Source organism: Parasteatoda tepidariorum, chromosome 6 (assembly GCF_982258835.1).
Source record: "Parasteatoda tepidariorum strain Cologne lab strain chromosome 6, Ptep-v5.0, whole genome shotgun sequence".
NCBI classification, from domain to species: Eukaryota; Metazoa; Arthropoda; class Arachnida; order Araneae; family Theridiidae; genus Parasteatoda; species Parasteatoda tepidariorum.
The window spans coordinates 1,574,361-1,590,780 of record NC_141760.1 but is presented as its reverse complement, the minus strand read 5'-3'; the positions used below and the strand labels follow the sequence as shown (position 1 = coordinate 1,590,780).

General features: G+C 32.1%; 1 protein-coding gene across 2 annotated transcripts in view; it reads right to left on the bottom strand.

Moving 5' to 3' along the window:
- The window catches only part of LOC107444907 (trace amine-associated receptor 1), a 60,258-nt gene that overhangs the window by 15,803 nt on the left and 28,035 nt on the right, over positions 1–16,420 (bottom strand). For both annotated transcript variants that reach the window (XM_016059174.4, XM_071179135.2), the window contains exons 2-4: positions 13,400–13,916; positions 3,957–4,065; positions 2,393–2,725 (exon numbers count right to left, since the gene is read on the bottom strand). In XM_016059174.4, coding sequence (XP_015914660.1) covers positions 2,393–2,725; positions 3,957–4,065; positions 13,400–13,887 — 930 coding nt within the window. In that variant the 5' untranslated portion in view covers positions 13,888–13,916. The remainder of the gene's footprint in view (positions 1–2,392; positions 2,726–3,956; positions 4,066–13,399; positions 13,917–16,420) is intronic.

The following is a 16,420-nucleotide window of genomic DNA, read 5'->3' as shown; positions in this document are numbered from 1 at the left end:
ACTGCAATCATTTTCTTTAAAATAATAGACTACGAAAACAACTTTGACACAAAACAATTTAAATGCTAATCGATAACATGGACATGGACGCCGGCACACAGCTCTGCACCTATGCCCCCTATCAGAAAGAGAAACTGTGGCCAGGAAAACAGTTATAACGGCGACTTCCCCCGATGTCAGTCCCTAATCACAAGCCCACCCTAGCATCTGCAACGTCGCCAGAGCTCCCGTTAGGATCCTTAAATTTATTATTTATTAATTACTATATAATTATTTAGAGATACAGATATAAACAGACGTTATGTAACTATAATGGAATATTGATTAGTGACTTTTAAGACCCATGGGAGATGAGTGTCAAAAATTGTGACTATACAGAAGAAGCGTGGTTAAATATAGCATATCATGAAAATACATCTGGATAAACAAATACATTGCATGAGATAATGTAGAAAAAACACTAATATGATACAAAAAACATGGGGAGTGGGAAAATTATATACAAGGGGATTTATATTTGAGGCACCAATTTACATTTGTGGAATTGTTAGTATATATATATATACGTTATATATAGTTAGCATATATGGTTATTCAATAACGGTTGTCAAAAATGATTCCATCAAAACTTTGCAGTGGTTGTACATTAGCACATAAGCTTGATGTTGAGTGATGGTAGGCTATATAATCGGGTTATGACAACTTGTTCATGTAGATGCATTCAATTAAATATGGTTTGCTAAGGCATTATATAAACATTTCATTTAAAGTTGACATAATTTAATACAAGTGGTAATAATTTCATTCACTGTATGAACCGTTACCATGCTTGAGCATACTGTTATAATCATGACATGAAAATTTTAAACAAATTAATGTTAGGAATTTAGAAATTATATGGGTTGATTAATATGAAAACCTGGGTAGCATAAGGTTTTAACGCTATGGTAATGGATAGCATTGCAGGTGGATGTATTTTTATATTGATTATTAGTTGGAGAGTAGTAAATTTTAGCTTGGCGTTAGAAATTGTTCATAATTCTGTATGAAGTTAATTAGTTTATTTATAAGAGTTTTATTACTAATAATTTGTTTCTTCCAGGCTATAATGTCTTGTTCCATGGGGACTTTAAAGTGATAGGATTCTGTTAACAGGCATTTTGTAGCGTAGTGTAGTGGTGAACCAATTTCTCCACAACTGCAAAGTTTATGTCTTGACAACTGAAAGCGTTTCAAGTATGTCCTAAAGGGACCATGCTCAGTTATGAACATTATTAATTCTTTTGGCCATTTACTATTTTTAAAAGAAACTTTTGGAAGAATTTCGTAAGTCGTTCTTCCATACTTGTGTGTGATCCACAGTTGTTGCCAATAATTTAAAATGAATTCTTTTTCTTTCTTTTTAATATATGATAGGGGCATTCCCAAATTTGTTGATGTAAGATTTTTATCTGTGACTGCTTCCTTTGCTGCCTTATCTGCCTCTTCATTACCCATATGACCAGCATGCGCTTTTATCCAGGAGATTTCTAATTGTGGATGATTGATTAAAATACTTTGGATTTTCTGAATAATATTATGCGTTGTGTTGTAATTTTTGATAGCATGTAAGGCAGATAGACTGTCAGTCCAAATTGTTGTATTTCTACTGTTATTTTTTGCTATTTGGACTGCTTCTAAAATAGCTCTTGCTTCGGCTTGAAAAATAGTGTTCCAATTGAAAAACTTCATTTTGATGGTATTTGATTTCGTGCCATCAAAGATTATTATGGCGGCTCCTGTTCCTGCCTCCATCTTCGAGCCATCTGTGTAGATATTAATTCTTACATTTTGACATCAAAATGTTCCTTAAACACTTTTTTTTTAAATGTGTAAAGTTTCAGATTGTTTTTTTTTTCAGTAGTTTTTGCGTAATGGAAAGAAAAAAAAATACTCTGCGAAAAGTTTATGAAACTACCATGGTGACAACAAAAAACTTCTTTTTTTTACCTAAATAAATTTTTTAAAACCGAAAATACTATTGCGTTATCTTAACCTATTGAGATTCAATATTTTGGACAGAGGGGATAGAGCACTCGCCTCCCTATGAGGTGAACCGGGATCGAATAACAGCGATGGTTGATAAATTCAAATTCCGCACCCAGCTCGCAAAGACCTCAAATATCCTCAGTGGTTGACGGATCATGGGTTAGAGTCCCCTTGCCGTTAGGCTAACCGTAGGAAGGTTTTTGGCTAACCGTGGAAGTCGTGGCTTTCCTCTTCATGTAACGCAAATGATGATTAATGAGTTTACTTAACTTCATCCTTCTTATTTTCAAACGACAATCTGTATCATTTAAGCATGCAGAATGTCTCATAAGGTTCAATAAAGGCGATGAGAAAAAGTCCTTACCAAAGGATTTAGAATCGGGGGAATTCTTTTCTTGTCTTTGATGAGAGCGGACGCATTGGAGTACATGACGTACGGCGTCCAGCAGAGTAGGAAGCAGGCCAGCACCAGGAAAAGTGTGGTGGCCACTTTCTTCTGCTGTGCCACCGAGTTCTCCAGATCTATGTTGGACGTAGTGCGTATCCTCTTCATGTGGACGTGTATCTCACGGAATATTCTCGAATAGCAGAAGAACATCACTGACAGAGGGATGATGTAGTTGCTGGTTGTGATCAAGAGAGAATGGGAGAGTGACAGCATACCTTTTGGAAGATCCGGACCACACTGACTGGCACCCTGTTTGTAGAAAAAGTTTCGTTTTATTGAAAATGCATCCCTAATCACATGGATCATTCTACTACCATACTTTCTAATCAAGATTTACTCATTAAGAACATGCATGTATCAGCTATTGTATACACTGTGATGTCATACTTATTCAAATCTCGTGTTGAAAAACTCGAAAAAATTAGTTAATGAATACTTTATGACACATTTATAGCTATAATTACGACACATTACTACATATATATAAGTTAATATCTGAACCCAGCTTTCATACTCACCTTAAAGGGTGTCATTCAATTAAAACACCCATAGTTGAAAAGAACTTACTCCAAGCTCAGATACATTGACTCCATACATGAATTATTTTCACCCATTATGGCTTAAGTTAGGAAATCGTCAGATGACAACGATAGTGTCATCATTTCATGGGTGATACCCCCCCCCCCGCTATCACGCCATTAACACGCTGTCACATCCACAACGAAAACTTTGAATATTTCTTACACAAGCAAGATTGAGAAAGTAAATTAATTTTTCATAGAATGCTTATTTTAACATTCTTGCCAAACACAGTTCACGCAATTGTTATATTTCACGGAATTCTGTGTTTTTATACTGAATAATGCAAATGCGTGTTCTTTTCATGTCACACCCTCAAACATGCGGAAATTATTTTTTTAAAAAAATAAATGAACTACCGGGAATTTAGCAGAATCTACATGTAAGTGGTCACAGTTGAAATCCATAAAAATTTAATCCAATGCTTTAAAATATTTGAACTAATGGCTAATTTAGTTTGCGTGAATGTCAAACACGCAATTTTGTATTGGGCGCATGTTTATTGCAATGAGTTTAAATGATATCTGTTTGAACAACCAAAAGTATAAACCGTAAATGACCTTATTAAAAGTTTATTACAGTAAGCTTAAATGATATCTGATGGAGCATTAAGTGTAATTGTTAATGGCCTCACTGAAAATTTATCGCGATAAGCAAATTGATATCTGATTATGTAACTCTACACATTTCCTAAGAAATAGTCCAAAAAATACCCTAAAATATATAAAATATATTTCCTAAAATATATAATAAGCCTAAATATAGGAAATATATAATTAAGCAGCCTAGAAAACATAGAAGACTTTTCAAATCAGCTGGTGCATTGATAAAAAGCCGAATTTTTCATTAAGCCCACGACATAGATAACAAAACATAAATGCTATAGAACAATAGTTTTTACCTTTTTGTATATATTTTTATTCCAACCAATCAGAGGACCGATCGCGCAGAATGTTGCCCATGACCAAGAGGCCAAAATCATCATCTTTATTCGCCGAGGTGTCATGGCTCTAGAAAAATAAAGTTAAAAATGTTTAACTTTTTTGTTGAAATGACCTGACAAAATCATCCAATAGTTATCCTAAATTATTATTGACATTTTAGAATCATGAATATTATTGACATAGTATCAATGACTCTTTGTCAATAGAAGTCTCAAGGCTGTCTGAATAACTCTCAACACTCTCCGATTTTGGAAAATCTACCCCCCCCCCCCCCCGGCGCATCTAACTGAAAAGTACTGCAGTGGGGAAAAAGCAAGATTTACAGAACTGTAGGGTGGTCAGGGAGTTGACTCCAAGTCAGAGAGGCATGGTTGTTCTTTCCTTCTCTTCTCTGTCCTTTTTACTGTAGGAACTACATTGGCCCACCAAATAGAGTACCTCTGAGAGAGTGGCCTTTCTGATACCCGAATGACGAAAGTCAGTACCCGAGTGTGCAATTGGAAAGAGGAAAAAAGATTTTCTCTTACCCGTGGTAATGGGAAAAATGTCGAGAATAGAGAAATCAGGTAACCTGGAGACGCCTATACATAGATTGATGACACTTATGAAGGGCTTCTGATTTATTTGATTTAAATGGTAGGATGCACTGTTTATGGAATAAAAACCCACAACTTAAGCGAACTACATTATTGCCTCTCATTCAAATGAATAAATGGTACAACCAACACAATGATTTTGTAATGCATATTTCATTTGAAAACTTTTTACTCGCCTTGCGCTTTCCAACTAAGTTGTTTTTAATTCTTCATTTCTTAGTTCATTTTTATAACAATAAAATATGCTTTGAGTTTATTATTTAGGCAACTGATTTAGGTCTGTATAATTTCAAAACACTTTTTTTAACACTCGAACTCAACAAAAGAGAAAAATAAAAATTGAATAATAACTTTTAAAAAAATTATTCAACTTGTATTTTATTTCTCTATTTACAAGTGGCGGTGACACAATTTTTATTTTAACATTTTCTGTTATTTAATTTATTTATTTTTTTACTTGAATAGAAAAGCACTGTGAGGAGCAAATTATTCAGGGCAATGTTACCGAAATGCAGGGAAAGTGGTATCTGTCTCAAAATTGAATGATTTTAATAATATTCATTTGTTATTCATTTGCTGTAGATTAAAAAATAAAATAGTACGAAAATTAGTTTAGTTCCTGGGAACTATTAAATCTAAAATATTCAAACTTTTTTTGGGAACTATTCAACTAAATTTAAAAAAGGTATATTTCAAGTATTCAAGAAAAAAAATTTTTAACTATACTAATTAATTGGCCTATTTAAAGGACTCTATCCGTTTGCCTGATATCAGAAATGCTCCAACACGGCAGCAAACGCTGCACATTATGGCAGCCTTTACACATTGTTTTCATTTCAGTTTTTTTTTTCCATAAGAAAGGGGGGGGTGAACAAGGGTCGAAAGAAGCAACAGAGAAATCAGTTTTTTATTCCAAAATTTTCTTAATGATTATCTGTCACTGTTCATTAATAGTATTTGCTTGCCAATCTTAAGAAGTATAGGCTAAAATGGGTGATTTTCAACTATATTAACCTTCAAAAATTTTGGTTGCATGGTTATAGACAGCATACTGATTTATTCCATTCTTTTAAAATATGCGTTATTGTATAAAAATGAACATGGATTTCTAAAAATATATTTTTGCGCATGACATTTTAGGATCGAATTTTTGTATATTTGTACGGTCTCTCTGATGAAGGGTAGAGTCATTCTGTTTCTGGGCCCCTTCGAACGATTTTATCACAACAGAGCTTTTACACGAGAGACAGACACCCCTTCAAATGCTTACGTTATTAAAAACTGAATATGGAATTATATCATTCGCTTCATTTAGTTGTTAAAAATATTTCAGTTCATATAAACTCCATTTGTGAGACAAAATTCCTACTCATTCTCTTCAACGCAAAACAGTTTTCAGAGGATCGCATGCTTTGGATCAACAACAGAAGGAGTCTTGTTAAATTCTTGTCTTTCATCTGTCATTCAGAGAAAACACACTGAATAAGATGTCGAACAAGTTTTTAATATTCAGGGTCTTACATTTTGAGTCAATAACCGTTCACTTACAAGTTATTATCTTACGATAGAACGACTTTTGAATGAAATTTTTTTATCTCTGGGGTGGGGGGTTTGGATTAAAATATTATGTTTTTGAAATCTTTATAATATTCTAATACAGCTTTAATAAGGAATATGTTTCGCCAGAAACGGGAGAAGAAAAGAAACCGAATAGAGTTGCGTGAGAGGAAAACCACAAAATTCTTCGCCTCCTTTTTCGACAAAAGAGAAATTTAATTCAAAACAATGCTGCTGATATTACTTTTAACTTTACCTTTAACTTTAACTATATGATTATTGAAAAGAGATAAAAAATATACGCGATATTTAAGATTTGACCCGTGACCATTTATGTAAAAGCACTTGCTCTCATTTCTGAGCTACTCTAGTCATTAATTTTTTATTTTAATGAATCTGCCCAGCCAATAGGTCACTTCCTGTATTAATTTTTTAAAAAAACTCAATTCGTAAGTAACTAAGGAATGGGGGGGAAATTGTTTTAAAATGTTTGATATAGGTCCAATATCTGATCCCTCTTAAGAAGTGAGATTCAACCCCCATTTTGAATTGTTCACGTGAAAGGGGTCAAAGAAAAAAAATGAAACATTCATATCTAGACAAGTGTTTATTATTATTAGATAAAAACTAAGATTAATAGTAGATGATAAGACTAATGAAACGATGCGATTAATAGTAAATTCAAGGATTTAGTATGTATAACGTATAAACTGTTGACCTATTCGACGAGCCCTTTTAAGTAGAGGATAAAATAATTCTTGAACAAATAAATTTAAAAACCCCAAACTCTATCACATTATCACGATGAAGGAAAAAAATATCGAGCAAATTGGTTGCAAATTCATGTCGAATTTTTTTGTGTAAAAGAACAAGGTGTTACTTTCAATCTAAAATTTTGCTGTTACCTTTTTCCCCAATGCATTGCTGAATTAATAACTGCTTTAATAACAAGTGTACATAATTTATGCAGGATAAAATATGTGTTGGTTTTCCTTTACAAAATAAAATTATTAATTTTAAATTATGCTTCATATTTAAAAAATTTCTTCGAATTGTAAGTTTTTACACTTCCTCTAGAAAGTCACAACACCCCTCCCCCCCCTGAAAGTCTCCAATGTCCATTGGGGGGGGGGGGGGTTGATAGCGCCCACACTGGGAAAATATGCTTTCGCTCATCCTTTTTCCGAGATATTTTTTATTTGAGAGGAAATTACGTTCACAACAAATAAAATTATAAGAAGTGGCGGGGGGCTTAGAAAATAGAGCCTTCACCTCGATGTGTTCCAGGTTCGATTCCCAGAGGTGGCTGATTAATACAAATTCCGCTCTCGGCTCGCACTGACAGCCGGGTTGACGTAAAATATCCTCAGTGGTTGACGGATCATAGGCTAGAATTCCCTTGCCATCGGGTGAACCGTAGGAGTTTTTCGAAGTTTTTCTTTCCATATAACGCAAATGCGGGTTGGTTTCATCAAATAGTCTCTTACAAAGGTTAGTTTGTTCCAATACTAGATCCAGGAGTTTCCTTGTGTTCTGGGTTGGGTTCAAAATGTCAAGGCCACGTAGTGGACCATGGGTAGTCATAAACTCAGAATTGGGTAAACTTTTCAAAGCTGGTTATAAAATATAATGAAAACTCGACTATGCTTAAAGATGAATTTCTTCTAGAAAGAAGGTGAAATTAAAAGGGCCGTCCACAGAGTGACTAAAAAATGACCCCCCATGTATTCCAAACAACGTGCTTCTCGCATTATTTATGACAACGGGAAAGCCGTCATCATCCTCGCAACATTTTATGTTGATTTAAAAGAGTTCCGAAATTTGGTTATCAAAGGTTTCATTTCATGTTACTTTCTTAGTTTCAATTTATGACCGAAACTATTTAAAAAATATTCTAATTCATATCACATTTTAACATTTTGATAACAATTATTTCAAACTTATTTTGTAACTCATACATTTTATGTCTGTTCATGAACACGAGTTTTACGTTCGCTCAAAAACTCAAGTTCTATATTTTATGGGTTGTAAACGTTATGTGCAATACTTAAATTTTAAATGAACCTATTTTGAGAGGTCGGGAAATTTTTCTTCAAAATAAGCTCAGCAGTGTTTACTCTATTTTGATAAATGCTTCAAAAGGATTGCCCTTCATTCATAATAACAACAATTTTCTTTAATAGTTTCGAACTTCCAATTTTTAAAAAAAGCGGTCAAATGTTTTTGAAAGTGGCCGTTCTTAAAAATGCTACTGCGGGGGGGGGGGGAGAGAATTTCCAAATTTTGACATAAAATGTTTCTTGTTCCCTCCAACGATTGAACTCCTCATTCAGTTGGCTTCGGGAATTTCCTCCCGCCAATAAATCTTGTCAAATTCCACAAAAAAAAATTTATAATAATAATAATGATTTTTCGATATTTATTTCAGTGTCGGTGATCTACCTTTACATCGAATCTTTTGTAAAAGAAAAAAAAAATTTTAAAAAAATAAAAACATTTCCTACATGCACGACATCCTGCGCCGCGTATTGCTCTCATACAATGACCGACATCCTAAGTCTAGATTTTTAATAACAAAAGATAGAAACTAGATCACGATATACAAGAATGAATCGAGGAGAACAGACGGTCTTTGAAGTTAAAATGACGCGTCATGAAAAAACCGTCATTTTACGCTCTTATAATTTCACAGGAAGGTTTCAAAAATGTAGAAATAGTTTAAAATCGAGACTTGATAGAGCGACTCTCATATTCAAGACGAAAATAAACGTTATGTACAGAGAGGGAATAAAACGGATTAACTTGAATAACTTCTCATCTAAAGATCATTCACGTTCTAGAACTCATTCTTAATGACTGAAAGGGGGTGACCACAAACAGGCTCGTTAATGAGTGTAGACGATATTTTAAGTTACGAAATACGACAGAAAAACGCACTGGCGAGAACTTAAGAAGTAAAATGAAGAAATTTTGCACTCAATTATAAAATTCGTTTATCCAAAGATAATTCCATGCAAAGAATCATTTTTAGTAAGTCTTTATTTTTTATTATTTTGTGTAGAAAAAATGCTGAATTGCAAGGTGTACAAATTTTTGCATCATTTTAGAGAATATAATTTTACTTGGAAAAATGCGAAATTTGAGCAAAATCAGTAGATTATATCCTGAGAAATTGAATTTCAAAAATGTCAGATCACAAAAAATTTGATTTCTCAGGAACTATCCGATCGATTTTTTCTGAATTTTTTTTGCCACGTAAAATTATATTCTTTAAAATGATGCAAAAATTTGTATACCTTACAATTGAAAATTATTTCTACTATAATCAAATAAAATAAAAGATAATAAACATTTACTAAAAATTATTCTTTGCAGGGAATTATCTTTGGATAAAGGAATTTTATAATTGAGTGCAAAATTTTTTCATTTTACTTCAAAAATACTCGTGATATAACGAAATACGCAAAAAGTAAAATAAACATTAAGGGGTTCAAACTTTGGAGTGCTTTCCTGACCAAACTATTGGAACCCTATTTCCCAACTACGCCCTATATTTGGGGATTCAGAGAAAGTACGTTTTTGTGTCTGATTTCGTAACTTAAAATATCGTCTGCACTAATTAACTAGTATATTTTGGTGTCATCCCTTTGTGCCATTAAGAATGAGTCCTAGAACGTAAAGATCTGATCATTAGATCAAAATTTAAATAAGGTTGTTCCTTTTTTATTTATTTATTTATTTTGGCTCACTATTCATTTATTATGAATGCACAAAAATACCGTAAGTATGGACTTGACCAATTTTAAGAAAGAAATGCTTTACTTTAATTAGAAATTTCAAGCAAGAAAAGTATGCATTTATTGCATCCTTTGCAAAGTAAGTTATATGAATAAACTACTGGATAAGAATTTATGTCGCTCTTCCTTCATTCAAAGGGGATTCAAGATGTTTCACTCCGCAAAATTGCTTTTATAATAAATACAATGATATAGAAATGATTAAATATTCTATAATAACATGACAATAATATTTGCATTAATATTTAATTAAACTTCAAAAAGTTTATTTTTCAATACAAGAAAACGATATGAAAAAGTTTGGTATATGCGTATATATATATATATATATAAATATATATATATATATATATATATATATATATATATATATATATATATATATATATATATATATATATATATATATATATATATATATATATATATATATATATATATATATATATATATATATATATATATATATATATATATATATTTATATATACATAAAATTTTAGATTTAACTGCAGAGAAAAGACTATCTTTTTCCTAATTACACAGATATATTTAAGCTATTTTATAGGATACCGAATACACCGCTTCCAATTATAATGATTGCACCCCATAACACCTCCCCGTCACCTGATAGGAAACAACCTTGAAGGTCTCGCGATGCACAGAAAAGAAGAAAGCATGAGGATATACACGATGATAAATTTTTGATTTATATGAATACCTAAATAAATAGATTTTTTTTTAAACCCAGTTGTGCTAAATACAGATGTCAAATGAATTAGAAGAAGAGAATTTTAATCGAATCGAGTGTACCTCAATTCAGCTCTCATAACATGTGTCATATAAAAAGTTGCTGCTTTCAAGAAATATTTAACAAAATAATTTTCCCTCTCTTCTTTGCAAATGTAGAGAAGGATTGATTTTTTAGTAGTGAACTTTGTCAACTCAAACTTTTTGGTAAGATAATAACGTATGCTGATGATTCCGTAATTTTGTATTCTTGCACTGATTTAAATCAACTAATTTTTCAAATTGAATCTGATTTACGCATAATTTCAAAATGGTTTACAATAAATGACTTAAATTTAAATCTAAATAAAACTAAATATATTTATTTCAGTTTAAGAAAATCAGAATTTAACTTAAATTTAAAATTTCACTCTCTCTCCTGCAAAAGTACTAATGAAAATTGCCAATGCTATATTCTACAATCTGTAAATAATATCAAATATTTAGGACTATATATCGATTCTAATTTAAAATGGAAAACACATATTAACAATTTAGTTAAAAAATTGCGTTTCGTTTTAGTTAAATTTTATCACCTTAAGAATAAAATTCATTTTAATTTTGTGAAAGCACTCTATTACTCCTGGTTTTATTCTTTAATTAATTATGGTGCGATAATATATGGCGGTGAATATAAAACTAATTTACTTCCCTTAATCTCAGTTCAGAATAAATGCTTCAAGATTATTAATTCTCTAAATATAAATAATTCAAGTGTAACTACTACCAATATATATACAAGAATTAACCTATTACCATTTCGCCATAATGTATTTTTTCGTATTTTACTCTATTTACACAACAATAAATTAATATGCAAATTAAAAACTAATGTGTCTGAAAGGAGACCAACTGAAATGTATGAGATTCCCCTCTTTACAAAAGAAATTTCACGAAAACAGTTTTTTTACTTAGCACCTAAATTATATAATAAATTACCATTTCAGTTGCAAAACATCAAAATATATTCTTCTTTTAAGCGTGCTTTATTTCAATTTGTGATGAACATTGACTTAGATCTCTATTTTTCACTTTAAAGGAAGCATTCGATTTTTTTATACCAGTCTTGTGCCAATCCAAATGAATTTCTTATGTTACCTTTGTTATTTTTTTATTTATTTATTTATTTATTTTATTTTTTTTATATATAGTTTCATGCATTTTTTTTTTGTTTTCTATTATTACAATGTTCAACAATATATGACGTCTTATGATGAGCAAAATAATTTATGATTGTAATACCCCCTTTTTTTTTTTTTTTTTTTTTTAAATTTCTACTTTAAATTTATTGTATTACTTTTCTTTGTCGCCTGGACAGGATTTTCCTCTTGACGACGAATATATATTCTTTGTATTTATGTGTTTTTGTTCTCAATAAAAGTTATATTTGTTTGTAAAAAATAGTTTAACACTAATGCATAGGCTATACTTAACTACACAAGGTTTATTTCCTCACGCTTTCTCAGATCGGATCTTTGTGGTTCGGAATCCATTCTAATGCATTGCCTTCGGCGATTTCAGATCTTTAAAAGTTCAAACACGATTGGGAAGTTGAGGAACATGGTGCAGAGGCCGGGTGACTTGCCATCCAATCTAAAAGTGCTATGCAGTATGCGCATTGTTATCGGTTCATCACTAAGAATGAATCCCACACCGTCGCCCATAGCTCAATAGCGTAGCTCTGTGGAACGTTAACAACGAAATCAATATATTACCCATTGGAAAATGGGTGTTATTCTAGATTTTCATGTCCACCCGCCTTTCGACTCAATCGACTTCAACAACGTCGTTGCAAATAAGGAGTTATTAAAAATCAGACTAACACAAACTTTCGTAAAAAAGATTAAATAAAAAAACAGACCATCATTTTAAATTTTTTTGGTGCTGATTGTTTTCCAAACTGAGTTTTTTTCTTTTTATTTTCACCAGATTGCATTTATACATCCTCTTTTAATTTAAAGCAATTTTATATTCTGTTTATGAGCAACTAATTCATAATGGCTGTCTTGGCAGGCAATTTTAACAAAAATCTGAATAATTATGAAGAAAAAGAATTTTGTGATGTCTTAAGAAATGTCTACATGGGTTGGAATTGTTGCTCCAGCCCAATCCCAGCCCAATGGGGGACAAAAGTACAAATGTTTTATCATTAAAAAATTGATTAGATGAATAGGGTAACCAGTCATCGCAATGATACTGTCATAATTTTCTTCTCTTTTGTAATGAATGGCCATTATATATTTATATGACCGGGATAGCCTGGTTGGCAGGGAGCTGGACTCACGTTAGAGAGATCGGAAGTTCGAATCCAGCCAGCCGAAGCCTCCTCGTGTAGTACGTGGTGAATGGCGCACGTTACATCTGTCGGGTCACAAAATCTTCCATGTTCCAATAACAAAGTAAACCTCTGGAGGTACTGGATCGAAGATGGATCGTTAAGGTCAAAATTACGAACTGTAAATTGATATATGAATGGGTCCGCCCTATAAACGGGTGTGACGTATGGGTGTGGTAAAAGTCAAATTCTTGGCCATAGATGGCGCCGCTGGAGAACAAGAACGATCGCACCCTCAATGCCCAAATGGCAGACGACAACAACATGTATTTATTTAGCTACTGAGCTTCAAAAAATAGTTTTAACAAATGAAGATAATTGTTTACCTGGAGAAGGGCCTCGTGATGGAAATGAATTTGTGCACAGAAATGTACATCAGAGTGTGTATGGAACAAATGAGGAACAGTGCCATCGTGAATCCATTCAGTTTGCAGAGGGGTTCCCCGAACACCCACTTACCCTCGATGATGGTGGTCAGAGAGACGGGCATGTCCAACACAGCTACTAATATATCTGCCACAGCCAGGTTCACGATGAACATGTTAGTCCTTGTGCGCATGCCCCTGTGTCTCACGATAGTCAGTATCACCATCACATTTCCACCCACAGCCAGGATGATGATAATCACCATCATCATGGCCATCGGCACCACGAAAGCGTTGCCGTAGAAGAGGTAGGTGTCGTCATCGCCTGTTCCATTTCTTTTGGTGGGGAGTTCGAATTCTGGTAAGGAATCGGTGGCATTTTCTGACAGGTCGAATTCGAACCTCAATGGCAGTTCACTTCCTTCCGTTGTGCTTCTGTTTGAGAACATGATTTTATTTATCTTGAGGAGTTAAATATCTGAAAATAAATAATATTAGTTAGATAAAGGTACTTAAAGAGAATTTGTTGCTCAACATTTTTGTGTAGCTAATTTTATTTTCATTATGGTGGCACAAGTGCGATGACTTATACAAGCTACTGTGACAACTTATTTGAGAGGAAATGGAACTAAGTGAAACACAGAATTTTGATGTATAAAAAAGACCTTTTTAATAGGTTTCGCGGCACTGAATTAAAAATCATTTCTTTTGAGAAATCTGGACTTGTTTCTATATTTTTCCCTTCAAAAAGGAAGCAGCAGAAAGATGACCGTCATGGTATGCTCCAGCGACGCTAGCCAAGAACTGAGAATCATGCTCATCTTTTGTTAAAAACCTCAAGACCATCATTATTTTTACAGAAAAATTTGTTGCTTATTATTTTGAAATTATTCTTCCATTTTTGCCGTTTAATGAAAGTTTTTATTAAATTTTATTTTTAAATGTACATTTTTTCAATTAATCTCTTTCATTTCATCAACTTTTTAAACAGTCAACATTGTTATTAATGAATGTCTACTTCATGGTTCATTCGGAGTCTCATATGTTTCCGCAACAACAGCGACCACTTTGTTTTTATTAGTACTTGTTGGTTATAGGGAAGCCAAATTCACCAACGCAAGATTCTGATTTACTCAGGCTGCATCAAATATTATACTTAGTGATAATTTCTAATTACGATATTATTGAAAATTTTATTTGGATGATAATGCAAAAATATTATAAAATAGCTTAATATGGAAAATGTCACAATATGTATTGTTAAATGTGCATATTCTTTTAACAATGCATCGTGATATTACAATTTATATTTATCAATCATGGGTATCAATAATTGTTTGGGTGACAACTCGAAAGAGTTATCTCCTTTCCAAGACCTATAACATATATGTTGAAGTTGAGATGTTGGGCGTCAACAACGGATCCTAAACATGCATAAATTATATTTTTGACTACTCATATTTAAGACTTGATCTGTTAAGGCTCAACTTCTGGGTCTCAATATTAAGACGGAAAAAGTATTACTCTTCCGTCTATACATAAAAGAAGTTAAACAAAACCGGTTGCCAATCAAAAGTCCATTTTAATGACCTATTAAACGTGCAAGGTAATTTTAAAGACGAATTTCACTTTTAAAAGTTAATACTCATTTACTTGGTTTTACTGTCTTCTAATTCTTTAACAACGCTATAAACTAAAATAAGATACATCGGTACCTAAAATTCTGCCCGGTTCGAGTGAAGGTAAAAATTATATTTGCTACCCAGCCAGTTCCGGGTATCCGGTAAAATTTTGATTTATTACATCGCCGGATAAATTTTCAATAGTTATTTTACAAGATATAGCTGTAAGGAAACTTATTCTGTGTTAATAAGAATAAAAACGAGTTTCTTAAAGAAATTTGGGTTAACTTTTAGAATGTAGAATGATTAAAATGAAAAAAAATTATGACGTTGACTTTTCTGCTCATAGTTGATATAATATTTATGTAAGTAAATTTTCTTTAGCATTTACGAATGCAGTTTCTGGCAAACGAAGGAAATTTAAAAAATGACGGTATATTAAATGAAACATATTTTAACTACCAAGGTTTAATTTTTATAGTACATAGGTATAAAACTATAAACGTAATTTAACTTAAAACAATCTCTTATAAGATATTTACCAATGTTGAATAGAAAAATAATGTTTTGATTTCCTTAATTGTTACGATTCAATTCAACCACCGAAAGAAAAAGTAATTACAAACATGGGGGCAACTTGCTCCCATGCAAAATGTTATCTATGAAACTAACACAATTAAAAATCTCTTCAACTTCGCATGGTTGACCTGATGATAATAGAACTTTAAACCTGACTGGATAGAAATTAAATTTATTGGGTAAAATACACGCTTTCTACTAAAACTTGAGGTCATCGATGCCCGACTTTATTCCTACATGTTTATTATTGATCAATCAACTTTAACTGAAAACGAATAATCCAAGTCAGATTTTAGTTGAACTATATAAAAAATAAAAAGTTTTTTTTTTTTTAAATAAAAACTACCAAAAATTTTATCTATCAGAATTTGTTAAAACAATCGTGTCAGTTTTAACAGTTGATTTTATTTACTGTAGGAATTTTATTTTTAATGATGTTTAAACTAGTCATGTAGTGTTGGAATGAAAAACATTATGCACTGTTTGCAACTGTTGTCCACTATATTTCTATAAAATGCTAAGCCTACAAACCTAAATTATAAAAACATATCATTGTACATACTCATTTCTAAAAGAAAAATTAGCTCACTGTATATCTGATCACCGAAAATAGTGTTCCCAAACTAAAAGGATAGTTCCCCGTGTTCTTTTACATTATTTGGTGTAAATTAGTCGCAAACAAAAGTCTTTATACATTTAAGTAACACTTTCAATTACAATAGAGAATACATAAGAATCAATAAAGTTATTTTTACGAGACAATCCGTAATTTAAATTGCAA